Here is a 14,843-nt window from a genome sequence, read left to right as displayed (position 1 = left end):
ATATAGTCAATGCCAGTGAGTGGAACGCGGTCTGAAAGTCACCGTAAACGTGAACACAATCAGTTAAGATCCGAAATGGTTTATTACGTCCTTCCAATGATTGCTGAGCCAGAATCCATCTTCTCGGTTGAAATTGTCTCTGTGTTTGTATATGTGGATCACCTCATGAACGAATCTCTCATGGTAGCCAGATGGCTTGCAGAGAACCTCTGTCTTGGAGAAGTCAATGTCATGTGAGCCCACTGATTTATAACAGGTATAGGGTGGTGTATAGTAATACAGTGCGTAATTTAATGGTGGGTTTGTCTATGGCAGCATATAGTACGGGATAGACCCGTGTGATGTTAAGGAAAAAAGTTTAGCTGGAAGCATATTATATATTTTGCGACATAGAATTGTAATGTATTACTTACTGTTAGTAGCTCAGCTTATTGGAGAGTATATTTAGTATACTGATGATACTATGTAGTTTATACTTTAGTTTTTTTACGTGGTTGTTTAGTTACTGCAGCTACATACTATTAACATTCCTTCCCTTTATTAATGCTACCCCTACCCCCTCCCTTTGATGCTGCTAATCCTGCATAATGCACGGGCATAATATGACTTTGAAACCCCCCGCCCACCTCCTACGCATTTCACAAGTAGTACTAATCACATTCCTGCATTTCCCATAAATATGCTAAATTCCTCTTGATATGCAATTTTTTTTTCAAGGCGCCCTTCCCCCCTTCCAACCCAGCTTAAATATACGCTCCAAGCGTGGTGGTGTTTCATTCAGACGCTGTCTCCCCGACAGACCTGGTCTTCACCTGAGGACGGCTGCTTGCATTGTGGCCGAAACGTCGTGAAAATTATTTTATTATGTTTTATTTTTATTATTTCATTACTTCCCTTCTACGTGACTTTACCGAAAGAACCAAGATGATGAATCCCTGCAGTCACGAAAGCTTTAAATCGAAAAAAAAAAATTTACTATAACAATTCAACTAAACTATTTGTTATTTTACCAGGGAAAACCCACTCAGCTATATAGCTCTATTTTAGAAGCGACTTGGTCGCAAATGATAGCTCAACAAAGTGGCGTATCATGGGGAAATCGAAAGCAGCCAAATACTCTTAAAAGCATGTTTTTTATGAGTACCTTGTGTGCTGTAGAAACATCATCTATGGAGTATAAAGGTGGCCGGGCATGTTGTGTGCTGTGTCGGCCTTCGTAGGTGGGTGCCACAGTGGCAAAATGTTACTATCTCGCCTGGTATACAGGAGGTTGTGGGTTCTATCCCGTCCCTGATGCCTGTGTATTTGGAGTTTGCATGTTCTCCCCGTGGTTGCGTGGCTTTTCTACTGGTCCTCCATTTTTTCCCTCCACATTTAGAAACATGCGTTTTAGAGTATTTGGCTGATATAAATTTCCACGTGATAAGCCACTTCGTTCAGATATCATTTGTGGCCAGGTCGCTTCTAAAAAAGAGCTATACAGCTCTGTGGGCCTTACCTGGTAATATAAAAAGTTGAGTTTCTAGTTTATAGGTGCTGGGAAGCCACACTTGCCCCAAATTTGTTGAAGGCTAAATATGAGATCTTTTTACATGCGTTTGTCCCTGCTGTCCGCCGCAGGACCCCAGCTATGAGTACCGCCGCGCAGTGCTCGACCTCCTGCCCCAGCTCTCTGTGCTGGACGATCGCCCAGCGAACGAGCGCCACGCCTTGCCCGCAGCTGCCACTACTGGCACCGACTGGCTGCTAGTACGAGATGCAATCGTGGACGATGCGGCCACCCTGTGCCTGGGGCACGGGCTGGGTGAGCTGTTCCTTTGCCTTGAGCTATTAGCCAACACTGAGAGCTTTTGCATTCATATTTTCAAGTTTGCATTGGTGAGCTGTGGGACTGTGGAACCAACACCGCTTCATGAGATCAGAAAAAAAATGATACCAGTAGTAGTGAGTTAATGTTTTTAAAGTCTTGTTAGTTAATGGTTTCAAAGGCGATTAGGAAGTATGTATGTTGAACCTCTTTTCCGCCGTATGTAGCCATCCGCACTAATCGGAGGTGCGGGAGAAGGACAATAAACTAAATAAAAAAAGCATACTCTTTGGTTCTTTTGGTAAAGTCACGTAGGTATAAAATAAAATTAATCACGACGTTTCGATCGCAACACAAGCGGTCATCCTCAGGCGGAAAAAATATAATCCAGCAGTGGAACTGCTGAACTTGGTAAAGCTCTGTCTTACCAACACATACTTTACCTAGAATGATACATTCTACAAACAAAATGAGGCTACCCCAATGGGTTCTCCCTTATTGCCAGTGGTAGTGAATGTGTTCATGGAGAAATTTGAAACAGATGCCATACAGACATCCACCCTACGTCCTTCCTTGTGGAAGAGATAAGTAGATGACACGTTCGTCATCTGGCCACATGGCCTGCCAGCACTGAACGAATTTCTCAACCACATCAATTCCATACACCCGTCTATCAAATTCACCACGGAAGTGGAAAAGGATGGCAAGCTACCATTCCTGGATGTTTTGATCGAGAAGAGACCTGATGGCTCGTTGGGACATTCGGTCTACAGGAAAGCCGCCCACATGGATGCCTATCTAAAGCCTGACTCCCACCACCATCCAGCCCAGAAGAATTCCCTCATCAAAACACTACACCATAGGGCCCATTGCATCTCCGAACAGCACCACCTACAGTGAGGGAAAAAAGTATTTGATCCCCTGATGATTTTCTACGTTTGCCCACTGACAAAGAAATGATCAGTCTATAATTTAATGGTAGGTTTATTTGAACAGTGAGAGACAGAATAACAACAACAAAATCCAGAAAAACGCATGTCAAAAATGTTATAAATTGATTTGCATTTTAATGAGTGAAATAAGTATTTGACCCCTCTCAATCAGAAAGATTTCTGGCTCCCAGGTGTCTTTTATACAGGTAACGAGCTGAGATTAGGAGCACACTCTTAAAGGGAGTGCTCCTAATCTCAGCTTGTTACCGCATAAAAGACACCTGTTCACAGAAGCAATCATTCAATCAGAAACCAAACTCTCCACCATGGCCAAGACCAAAGAGCTCTCCAAGGATGTCAGGGACAAGATTGTAGACCTACACAAGGCTGGAATGGGCTACAAGACCATCGCCAAGCAGCTTGGTGAGAAGGTGACAACAGTTGGTGCGATTATTCGCAAATGGAAGAAACACAAAAGAACTGTCAATCTCCCTCGGCCTGGTGCTCCATGCAAGATCTCACCTCGTGGAGTGGCAATGATCATGAGAATGGTGAGGAATCAGCCCAGAACTACACGGGAGGATCTTGTCAATTATCTCAAGGCAGCTGGGACCATAGTCACCAAGAAAACAGTTGGTAACACACTACGCCGTGAAGGACTGAAATCCTGCAGCGCCCGCAAGGTCCCCCTGCTCAAGAAAGCACATATACATGCCCGTCTGAAGTTTGCCAATGAACATCTGAATGATTCAGAGGACAACTGGGTGAAAGTGTTGTGGTCAGATGAGACCAAAATGGAGCTCTTTGGCATCAACTCAACTCACCGTGTTTAGAGGAGGAGGAATGCTGCCTATGACCCCAAGAACACCATCCCCACCATCAAACATGGAGGTGGAAACATGTTTTGGGGGTGTTTTTCTGCTAAGGGGACAGGACAACTTCACCGCATCAAAGGGACTATGGACGGGGCCATGTACCGTCAAATCTTGGGTGAGAACCTCCTTCCCTCAGCCAGGGCATTGAAAATGGGTCGTGGATGGGTATTCTAGCATGACAATGACCCAAAACACACGGCCAAGGCAACAAAGGAGTGGCTCAAGAAGAAGCACATTAAGGTCCTGGAGTGGCCTAGCCATTCTCCAGACCTTAATCCCATAGAAAATTTGTGGAGGGAGCTGAATGTTCGAGTTGCCAAACGTCAGCCTCGAAACCTTAATGACTTGGAAAAGATCTGCAAAGAGGAGTGGGACATAATCGCTCCTGAGATGTGTGCAAACCTGGTGGCCAACTACAAGAAACGTCTGACCTCTGTGATTGCCAACAAGGGTTTTGCCACCAAGTACTAAGTCATGTTTTGCAGAGAGGTCAAATACTTATATCCCTCATTCAAATGCAAATCAATTTATAACATTTTTGACATGCGTTTTTCTGGATTTTTTGTTGTTATTCTGTCTCTCACTGTTCAAATTAACCTACCATTAAAATTATAGACTGATCATTTCTTTGTCAGTGGGCAAACGTACAAAATCAGCAGGGGATCAAATACTTGTTTTCCCTCACTGGAGCTAGTGAGTTGGAGCACGCACACCAAGCCCTCAGGATGAACGGATACTCGGACCGTACAATCCGCAAAGCTGCCTCCCCAGCCATGGCGAGACAACCTTCTGAGGATCCAACCAAAACCATCACTTTGCCATACATAGCAGTGGTTACCAAAAAGATTTCCAAAATCTTAAACAAACACAGGATCCAGGTTCGTTTCAACACAGTACACAAAATCCGTGATTTAATCCCATATGTAAAGGATGTGATTCCTGACATGCAATACCCTGGTGTCTACAAACTGAGTTGTGGTTGCGGCAGCAGTTACATTGGGGAAACGAAACGACATGTCTCGGACCGCGTTCTTGAACACAAGGCGGATCTGAAACACGGTAGGACCAATACTTCTGATGTTGCTGATCATTGTTTTAACGCTGTGGGCTCATACGAAATAGATTTTTCCAAGACGGAGGTACTCTGCAAACCTACCGGCTACCTTCAGAGATTTGTTCATGAAGCCATCCAGATATATAAACACAGACACAACTTCAACCGAGATGATGGGTACAAACTGAGCAATCATTGGAAGGACGTTATTAACCAGGTAAAGTCTTAACTGACTGTGATGTTTCCATCCTACCTGCCTATGTCAGCTGTTATTTCCGACTCTCGGTGTCTCTCTCTTAGATCTCTCACATGTCCTTTGGATTACACTCATGCTCACATGCCCTTTGGATTGCACTCTCATGCTCACATGCCCTTTGGATTACACTCTCATGCTTACATGCCCTGTGGATTGCCCTCTCATGCTCACATGCCCTTTGGATTGCACTCTCATGCTCACATGTCCTTTGGATTGCACTCTCATGCTCACACGTCCTTTGGATTGCACTCTCATGCTCGCATGTCTTTTGGATTGCACTCTCATGCTCACATGTCCTTTGGATTGCACTCTCATGCTCGCATGTCTTTTGGATTGCACTCTCATGCTCACATGTCCTTTGGATTGCACTCTCATCCTCACATGTCCTTTGGATTGCACCTCTCATGCTCACGTCCTTTGGATTGCACCTCTCATGCTCACATGTCCTTTGGATTGCACCTCCCAGGCTCACATGCCCTTTGGATTGCACTTTTATGCTCACTTCCTTTGGATTGCACTCTCATGGTGCTAATCTCTCATTAACACTGCTGTTGTGCGCATATGCGGGCACGATACTCTTATGTGGCGACGGAAGCTCATTCATGCTAATCTCCCTCCCTAATCCCTCTCTCCCTAATCTCCCCCATTAACACAACTGAGGTGCTTTCGTCTGGGGGTGGAATTGCTTTCCAGCTCAGACCCCGCTTGCTTGCCCATCGCCACATATATAACCTTGTTGTAACTGCTCTCTCGCTAGTTTAGCAGTTCCACTGCTGGATTATATTTTTACCGCCTGAGGACGACCGCTTGTGTTGCAATCGAAATGTCGTGATTTATTTTAATTTATACCTACGTGACTTTACCAAAAGAACCAAAGAGTATGGATTCCTGCAGTCACGAAAGCTTCAAATCAAGATAGAAAAGGCAGTTTCAAAGAAGTGGGTTTTCAATCCAGATTTAAAATTTAGATTATAGTTCGAGTGACTTCCTAATAACGAATATAAGAGCCTTCCAGATGGTCACAGAAACGCATCCGAAAGTGTGCTTAGATGACCGGATGTTCGCGTGATGGTTTATGCTCCTTGACGAGATCAGCATGGTATTGTTGTTAATTTGTGGCAAACAATTTGTGTGTTATGAATGCGATCTTATAATGTGTTGTGTACAGGTGGCAGAGATAGTCCCGTCTCTCCGCTGGGACGGCCAGGCACAGCAAGGCCCCGTTCTGCACGGCCCCGCTCGGCCTGCGCGTCACTCCCCTGGAGGAATGAAGGTGGCCCCACACGACCCCGCACGGCCATCCTGCAGGACAGTGTGGGCTCACGGGCACAAACGCCGGCGTCCAGAGTCTCCTCGCCGCACAGTGATGATGCCAGTGACCTCACTCATGGTAATGCAGTGGAAATGCTTTTGTTGCAGTATACTTTGCTGAACATGCAACGTGTTCTTTGGCCACAACGAGACATGCATGACTTATTTGATTGTTAAATAAAACTGGATTGTCACGTATGTTCTTAGAAGTTAACAGACTATATGTCTCTTTGGTATAGGCTAATTTGTTTTCCTATAGCATTCAAAGAAAAACAATCAAAAATGGCTGGCATTGACAAGTTACATGTGGAATCTATGATTCTGAATGACAGAAGACAATCTGGAGATGATACAGCTTTTTTGACATTTATATATCTGTAATGCGGGCGTGAGCGACCTTCCGGATGTGACGTCACGGGGAGGTGGAGCCAGGTGACGTGGGTGAAAGGTTGGGGTCCTTAAGTGGGTAAACCGGAAAGAGAAGTCAGTCGGGGTGTGAATGGAAAAGAGTGGGGCCGCGCGGGCGAACGTGAGGAGGGGGCACCGTTGGCCAGCGGGAGCCAACCCCGGAGAATAGCAGGGAGCTAAAGGGTGGTGAGAAGCTGCGGAGAGTACAGCCAGGAAGGCTGTGTGTTAGAGGCAGCGGTGTGGCTGCAGAGAGTCGCAGGAGCGACGAAGAGAGAGAGAGAGAGAGACAGCACGAGGCTGTCAGCGCTGCGGAGTAAGCAAGAGGGAGAAGAGCAGCAGCGATACAGCCAGGGGGGCTGAGAGTGAGTAACAGCAGCGGAGCTGCTGTGGGGGCTACAGGAGCGACAGAGGCCAACAGAGGGGCTGCTGGTGGAGAAGAGAGAGACATCGGAGTCAGTACTGTGGGGACTGAGCAAAGAGGAGACAGCCGTGTGGGTAATACAGTACGGACCAAATAAAGGACACTGAGCCAGAGATCGTGGTCAAGTCTTTTATTACACTGGTGCCAGAAGTGAATCGGCATGTCGAAGCAAGTGAGGAAGAAGATTACTCCGCCGCCAGCATCAGCTTCATCGTCCGACGACGACGAATTCCCTCCAACCATGGATCCTGCTGGGGTGGTGGAGGAGAGCTCTGCTGAAGCGAGCATGGGGATGGGTGTGGAAGATGTCGGCGCGATGGCGGGGCCGTCAACATCATCGGACGCTGATCAGAGATGGCAACAGATGGCGGTGCAACTGGAGGCACTCAAGGACGTCCTGGCGCAGCTATGTCAACTTGTCACGCCGAGGACGACGGAGGAAGCTGAAGGTGCTCCACGGGCCGCCACGTTGCCTGCCCTGCCGCCGCCATTAGCCACGCGGCAAGAAGCCGCCATCTTGCGCGTCCCGCGGCGCCAAACCGCCATCTTGGACACGCCGCGGGCCGACGCCTTTTTGAATTTGCCTCCAGAACAACCAACAATTGAAGAGAACGTGAAGAGGAGTCGGAGTCGCCACCTCACCACAGTTAAGGAATTCTCCATCGGGGGCGATTGGAGCGCTTTCGCCTGCCGATTCTTGGCGGCGGTACGTTCAGCAAGATGGACCGATGCTGAGGCCTTGGAAGTGTTGCCGACTCTACTGGACGACGAATCGGTTCGATTTTTTCGTTCCATAACGGCCGATAAGAAGAAGACTTTACGCGGAGTTTTTGAAGAAATGGCCGACGCTTATGAGCCACCTGACGATGCGCATCGGCGATTCGCTCAACGACAACGAGCACCCGAGGAATCGCCCGTGGCGTTCAGAGGTGCGGTGCTGGAGCTGGCCATGGCAGCTTATCCGGAGACGCCACAGGACCTGCTCGAGCCTCTCATATTAGGCAAAATGCTGGAGCTGTCTCGGGATCTGGGGATCCCCATGCCTGTGTGTGGGCATGAGAAGCTCACTTCCCGGGCGGCAGCAAAGTGTCTGGATGCGCAGTTTAATCTCCGTCGCTGGAAGCAAGTGGCGGCATGGACGGGTGGGCCCGTCAAGGAAGGAGGCGCGATGGGGTGGGACCCCACAAAGGCGGTCTATGTGCCGGATGAGCGGGGTCCTCGGGAGCTGACGGCCGCCTCCTCTCCATGGTCGGGACGCGGAGGCCCGGGGCCGCGCGCTACGCCATCGGAACGGGGCCGTCGGAATGCAAGGCCTGCGCTTCGGCGCAACGATGCCGATTGCTTCCGCTGCGGCCGTAGGGGCCATTACGCCAAGGATTGCTGGGCCCGCTTCCCGGGTCCGCCGCAGCGGGAGGTTTCAGTACCGGACAAGCCGCCCAAAGACCCTCCGAAACAGGCATGTCGGCACACACCAGACACCCGGCAAGGCTTTGCACCTCACCCATCACCTTCGTTGCGCGACCCTATTGTTGTTATTCATGATAGGCCATCGACGGGGCCTTGTCGCTCGGTGACGCAGTGGCGCAAATTGGCACGGAGAGTTGTCGCGGCCGCTACGGGTTCGTCCACTGTACCGGGGTCTATACAAGGGGTGGACGTGCGCATTTTGGTCGACTCCGGAGCGTCTGCGACTATTATATCGGATGTCATTTTCCATCTGTTGGGCGTCCCGCCGGGGGCTGTGCGCCCGGTTTATGGGTCGTGCGTCGCTGCGAATGGGGGTAGCATGGGTATCGTGGGCCAGGTGGATGCTAAGATTTCTATTGGGGATGTGTCGGCTTCGGGTGTTGTGTTAATATCAAGATCTTTGGCGGTTCCTTGCTTATTAGGCACCGATTTTTTGGCTAAAATGCCCATTTTGATCAAAATCAATGAGAATTGTATTGAATTGCCGGGTGGCCGTCAAATATCGTTTCTGCCGTCGCCCTGGGGGCGACCTGCTTCGGCCGTACAGGTGCAGGCGCTGTCCGTCGCATCTGTGGACATCCCACCTGGTTCACAGATGCTTATACCCTTGCGGTATCGGAAGCCCCTGCCTAATCGTCTGGGAGCAGTAGGGGTCTTGTTGTCGCCATCCGCCACGATAACAACAGGATTGGCGTTAGTTGGGGCACAGACCATTGTCCGGCCGGATCAATTACCGTTTTTACAGGTGCTTAACGCGGGGGTGGAAAACATCCGTGTTCCGGCCGGTACGGTTGTGGCACATGCCACTACGGCGTTTGCGACGCACGATTGTCCGCATAGCCGGGGAGTGGTCGCTGGTGTTTCCGAGCCGAGGGGTTCGGATAATCGTTGGATTGCTAACTTATGTGACGAAAATTCTTCCCTGTCCGTGGAGCAACGTGATGCGCTGCGTAAATTGTTGTTGACGTATTCGGATGTGTTCAGCTCCGATGATTTGGATCTGGGCCGCACATCGTTGCTTTCCCATCACATTGAGACGGGCGACGTTGCCCCTATTCGATTAAATTCGCATCGGATGAGTCCTGCGGAGCGAGAACACATTCGGGGGGCAGTAGAAGGCATGTTGGCTGCGGACATCATATCGCTATCTAACAGCTCCTGTGGTCTTGGTTAAGAAAAAGGATGGCAACTTGCGATTTTGTGTTGATTTCCGGAAATTGAATAAGATATTGGTGGCAGATGCGTACCCCCTGCCGCGTATGGACGACTCCCTTGACGCATTGTCGGGGGCTAAGTTCTTTTCCACACTGGACCTCTCTTCGGGATTTTGGCAGCTCCCCCTTGACGAGTCCTCACGGGAGAAAACCGCTTTCCGTACGCCGCAGGGGTTATTTCAATTTAACTGCCTCCCGATGGGATTGAATGCGGCCCCTGCCACATTTCAAAGATTGATGGAGCTCGTTTTGACGGGGTTGCAGTGGGAGACGTGTCTTATATATTTGGACGATATCATTGTCTTCAGCCGCACATTTGAGGAACATTTAACACGGCTGGAGACAGTGTTCACGAGGATGCGCTCTGCGAATTTAAAATTTAAACCAAAGAAATGCCACCTACTGCAACGGTCCGTCCGTTATCTGGGGCACATTGTGAGTGCTGAGGGGGTGTCCACGGATCCGGAAAAGACGGCGTGCGTCCGGGATTGGCCGACTCCGGCCACCGTGGGGGATGTTCGGCGGTTTTTGGGATTTGCCTCGTATTATCGAAGATTTGTGCCGGGGTTTGCGACGATTGCGAGGCCCTTGCATCTCCTTATGGGTAAAGGACGGAAGTTTGTTTGGGGACAGCCGGAAGAGGCGGCCTTTCGGAGTCTGCGTGATCTATTGGCAACGGCCCCAACATTGGATTATCCCGATTTTGATCGCCCATTCATTCTTGATACGGACGCGAGTGACACAGGTATTGGGGCGGTGTTATCACAATCTAAAGGGGGTGTAGAGCGCGTCGTGGCGTATGGTAGCCGAGTCTTGTCTCCTGCGGAAACTCGCTACTGTGTCACTCGTAGAGAACTTTTGGCGGTTGTTTTTTTCCTACGGCAATTTCGACCGTACCTTTACGGTCGTTCCTTTGTTGTGCGAACGGATCATGCGGCCTTGCAATATGCACTTAAAATGGACCAGCCATCCGGACAGTGGGCACGTTGGTTGGACACGCTACAGGAATTTTCCTTCCAAATTCAACATCGGAAGGGGGTGCGCCATGCGAACGCTGACGCACTTTCCAGATTACCGCGGCGAGCCCCTTGCAAATGTGAGTCGGGGACGCATAGGTGTTCGCCGATTCTGAACCCCCCTCAGCCGCTTACGTTGGCCGTCGAGAAGTCGGATACTCCGATGGAACCGGGACCGACTGACGGGGTTTTGAATCTGCCGCGGTCTGTCTGGATTCGGGAACAGATGATGGATGAGTCGTTGTTGTCCATGCGGAAGCGGTCTACGAGGGACAATGGGAGTCCGAGTTCGGCTGTGGGGCCGCGAACCGCTCTCCGAGATGGTCTGCTTATGTGGCGAGAAGGGGTCCAGGAAAGCTGGCGTGTGGTGGTACCGACGTCCTTGCGATTCGAGTTGATTAGGACTCTCCATTGTGAGACACTCTTACATTTAGGGGTGCAGAAGACTTTGTTGACGTTGCAACGTCATTATTTTTGGCACGGCATGGCGACAGATGTCGTAGGGCACGTGCGCGCGTGCCCTGAGTGCGCCCGACGTAAGCCGCCTAAACATCCTTACGTGCCGCCTCTCCAGTCGATTCAGGTGTCTCGAGTCAATGAATTGGTGGCACTGGACATATTAGGACCCTTCCCGCCATCGGCGAGGGGAAATAAATATTTGCTGGTAGGGGTTGAGTATCTCTCCCGTTGGCCGATGGCCTGGCCGTTGCCCGATCAGTCGGCCGCAGCCATCACCGACGCCTTTTTGTTTGGGTATATTATGGACAAGGGGGCGCCTGAGAGACTCCTCACGGACCAGGGCCGAAATTTCTCTTCTAAATTATTGGCGGAAGTGTGCGCGGGCCTTGGGACTAAGAAAATACGGACATCCCCATACCATCCGCAGACGGATGGTATGGTCGAGCGGCTGAACAGGACATTGTCTGCCATGCTTTGCCATACTGTGAGTGAACAGCAATCAGATTGGGATCTGCACATCCCCGGAGTGCTTTCGGCGTACAGGATGACGCCTCATGCGGCTACAGGGTATTCGCCGTTTTACCTTATGTATGGTCGGGAAAACGTGCCTCCGGTGGATGTGCAATTGGGTACTGGGGTGAAGGGACCTCGTAAACCACTTCCTGAATACATTCAGGACACGGTTCGCCGGGTCACGGAGGCGCGTGAAAATGCCCGCGTAGCTACGGCCAAAGCCCAGGCCCGGAACGAGCGGTATGCTCGGCGGTCCGAGGGGGAGTGCCCCTGGAAGGTTGGTGACCTGGCCTGGCTCCATTGCCCGCAGGTGCGGCCGGGGACCTCTCCTAAATTGCACAAACCTTGGCATGGTCCTGTGCGCCTCATTGAGGTTCCCAATCCACAGTCGGCGCGCGTTCAGATTGGTTCTCGCCGTTGGTTTGTTCATACGTCGCGGTTGAAACCATATGTTGCTCCCCTACGTGATGCGTCATCTCCCAATGTTGCCTTGCCGGGGTCTGTTGCTGCCGACTCTCCCCTGCCTGCGTCCACTGATCTTGCTCGAGCGCCTGTCGTACCTGTTCCAGACAGATCGGCCGTGACACCGAGGGGGACGAGGGGCCCTGCTCGGAGGGCGCCTGCCAGGTCTGCGAGACCTTCGAGCCCTGCAGCCCTTCCGACCCCGCCGCAGGCACATTCAAAGGACACGGCCAAGACTGATTCTTCGGGAACACGGGACGTTGGTGGACTTCCAACCGCAACAGGAGAATTACCCCCTGTCATTCATCGAGTTCCATCGCGTTCCCGTTCTGCGAGCGGGCCGCCGACCGTCCGGGACGGGCCGGCGACCCGCACACCCTCTAAATCACTTACGTTTCGTTGATTGTATGTTGTGTTGTTGTTCTTGTTCTTACCCTTGTATTTATTGCATGCTTTCTGTACGTCCGTGATGTTACTTGTTGTTATTGTTCTGTTGTTATATTGCATGCTTGGTGTCCTTTAGCGCGGAAGGTCGGTTCACCGCATTACGCTTTGGTATTGTTCAGCCGAGGTCGGCTGGGTTTTTTCTACGGGGGAGGGTGGTGTAATGCGGGCGTGAGCGACCTTCCGGATGTGACGTCACGGGGAGGTGGAGCCAGGTGACGTGGGTGAAAGGTTGGGGTCCTTAAGTGGGTAAACCGGAAAGAGAAGTCAGTCGGGGTGTGAATGGAAAAGAGTGGGGCCGCGCGGGCGAACGTGAGGAGGGGGCACCGTTGGCCAGCGGGAGCCAACCCCGGAGAATAGCAGGGAGCTAAAGGGTGGTGAGAAGCTGCGGAGAGTACAGCCAGGAAGGCTGTGTGTTAGAGGCAGCGGTGTGGCTGCAGAGAGTCGCAGGAGCGACGAAGAGAGAGAGAGACAGCACGAGGCTGTCAGCGCTGCGGAGTAAGCAAGAGGGAGAAGAGCAGCAGCGATACAGCCAGGGGGGCTGAGAGTGAGTAACAGCAGCGGAGCTGCTGTGGGGGCTACAGGAGCGCCAGAGGCCAACAGAGGGGCTGCTGGTGGAGAAGAGAGAGACATCGGAGTCAGTACTGTGGGGACTGAGCAAAGAGGAGACAGCCGTGTGGGTAATACAGTACGGACCAAATAAAGGACACTGAGCCAGAGATCGTGGTCAAGTCTTTTATTACATATCCATGACAGATGCACTGACCCTCAAGCCTTTTTCAGGAAAGTTCTACATTAATTCAATTCTATTATTTCCTATGGCTATATGTTCAAGGGGCTAAATATCGAGGTCTGCTATCCACGAGAGGGATTCAACAAGAAGATTGTAATTTTATATTTCTCTGTTCCGGAAGCGCAGACTACAGTGGTTAAATATATTGTCAATAGTTTGGGTTGCATGGCTACAATCATACTCCTGTGGCTTGTCTTGAGTTTTATATTAATGAAGATGTGCACATTCGCCTGTTGACGTTATGATGCGTTTGATGGTACATTCGTGTCTTCGCAGAATGTCAAAGCCAGGAGATGTGAAGTTTGGGTTTCCAATGATGTATTTATTCTGGATATCTGCATTGTTCCACTCTGTTTGCCAGCATTCTTCTGTATCTGGGTTATATTCTAGAATGGTGACATTACAATCCCGGAAGGGGGATTGGGACTTGAGTCATTACTGAGGTGCATTGTTTAGGTCTTGATTAATTCGTAGGTTATTGTTGGCAATAAAACGTGGAAACTCCTTTGCAGTTTTCATGTCTCTGTGGATATTTGGTTGTAGAATGTTCGCTATAACAAGGAATCAGGGGATTGTTGTCAATTTCAGTATTCCGGTTATTGTGTGCATTGTGTTATTTATGCATCTAGCAGTTTTGTATATAAGCTCCCAGATGGAGCTGAAGTGGAATACTATTACCACGGCATAGATCGGTGAGAGGGCAGCGGTTAACAGCACCTCAGCTGAAGTGCCCCAGGTCAAGTTTCTATGGCAGGGCAAATTCTTGATTTGGTTTTTCACCGATCTGCTTTATGTGGAGCTTGACGGTCAGGCTTTTATCCATGATAACCCCTAGATATTTTGGAGTGGGGTCATAGTGCACTGGGATACCGCAGAAGGATACATGAAGGGTAGCTTTTGCTGCCTGATTGGGCAGGTGGAAAGCGTTTGTAGTGGTTTTCTAGGGATTTGGTCAGAGTCTCCAGTGGCAGATATATTCCTCAAATAACATGAAATCAGCTGTTAGAGTACTTGGAATGTATGTATGTTGAACTTCTCTTGCACCGTACGTTGCCAACCGTGCTAATCAGAGGTGCGATGTTCACAAGGTTTGTACCGTGTGCAGTACGGGCTACATCATCTGCATATATGAACTTGGTACGAGTAACGAACCCTGAAGGAGGCCATTGTTCATTAGTCATCTTCAGTAGCAGGCTATGACACATCGGTGCCATAGTCAGCAGAGAGGTCAATTATTTATTTGCCGGTTTTCTGTTGATGCTGGAAACCAGCTTCTATGAGGGTGGTGAAGGTAACGATCTGTTCGCAGCAGCTACGGGCAGTTCGATATCCATTTTGTTTGGGAGGCAGTTGGGGGTCGATAATGGCAGATGAGGATCTGGCAAGCATGGCACGTTCCATCAGCTTGGAG

At 50.2% G+C, this 14,843-nt stretch overlaps 1 protein-coding gene across 4 annotated transcripts in view; it reads left to right on the top strand.

Moving 5' to 3' along the window:
- LOC144722918 (leucine-rich repeat-containing protein 56-like) overlaps positions 1-14,843 on the top strand; it is a 52,846-nt gene that overhangs the window by 24,055 nt on the left and 13,948 nt on the right. For all 4 annotated transcript variants that reach the window (XM_078601337.1, XM_078601338.1, XM_078601336.1 and 1 more), the window contains 2 exons: positions 1,621-1,804; positions 6,093-6,314. In XM_078601337.1, coding sequence (XP_078457463.1) covers positions 1,621-1,804; positions 6,093-6,314 — 406 coding nt within the window. The remainder of the gene's footprint in view (positions 1-1,620; positions 1,805-6,092; positions 6,315-14,843) is intronic.

The sequence above is a fragment of the Lampetra planeri genome, chromosome 16 (assembly GCF_965212315.1).
Source record: "Lampetra planeri chromosome 16, kcLamPlan1.2.h2, whole genome shotgun sequence".
In the NCBI taxonomy this organism is placed as follows: domain Eukaryota; kingdom Metazoa; phylum Chordata; class Hyperoartia; order Petromyzontiformes; family Petromyzontidae; genus Lampetra; species Lampetra planeri.
This window is presented reverse-complemented; position numbering and strand designations above follow the sequence as displayed.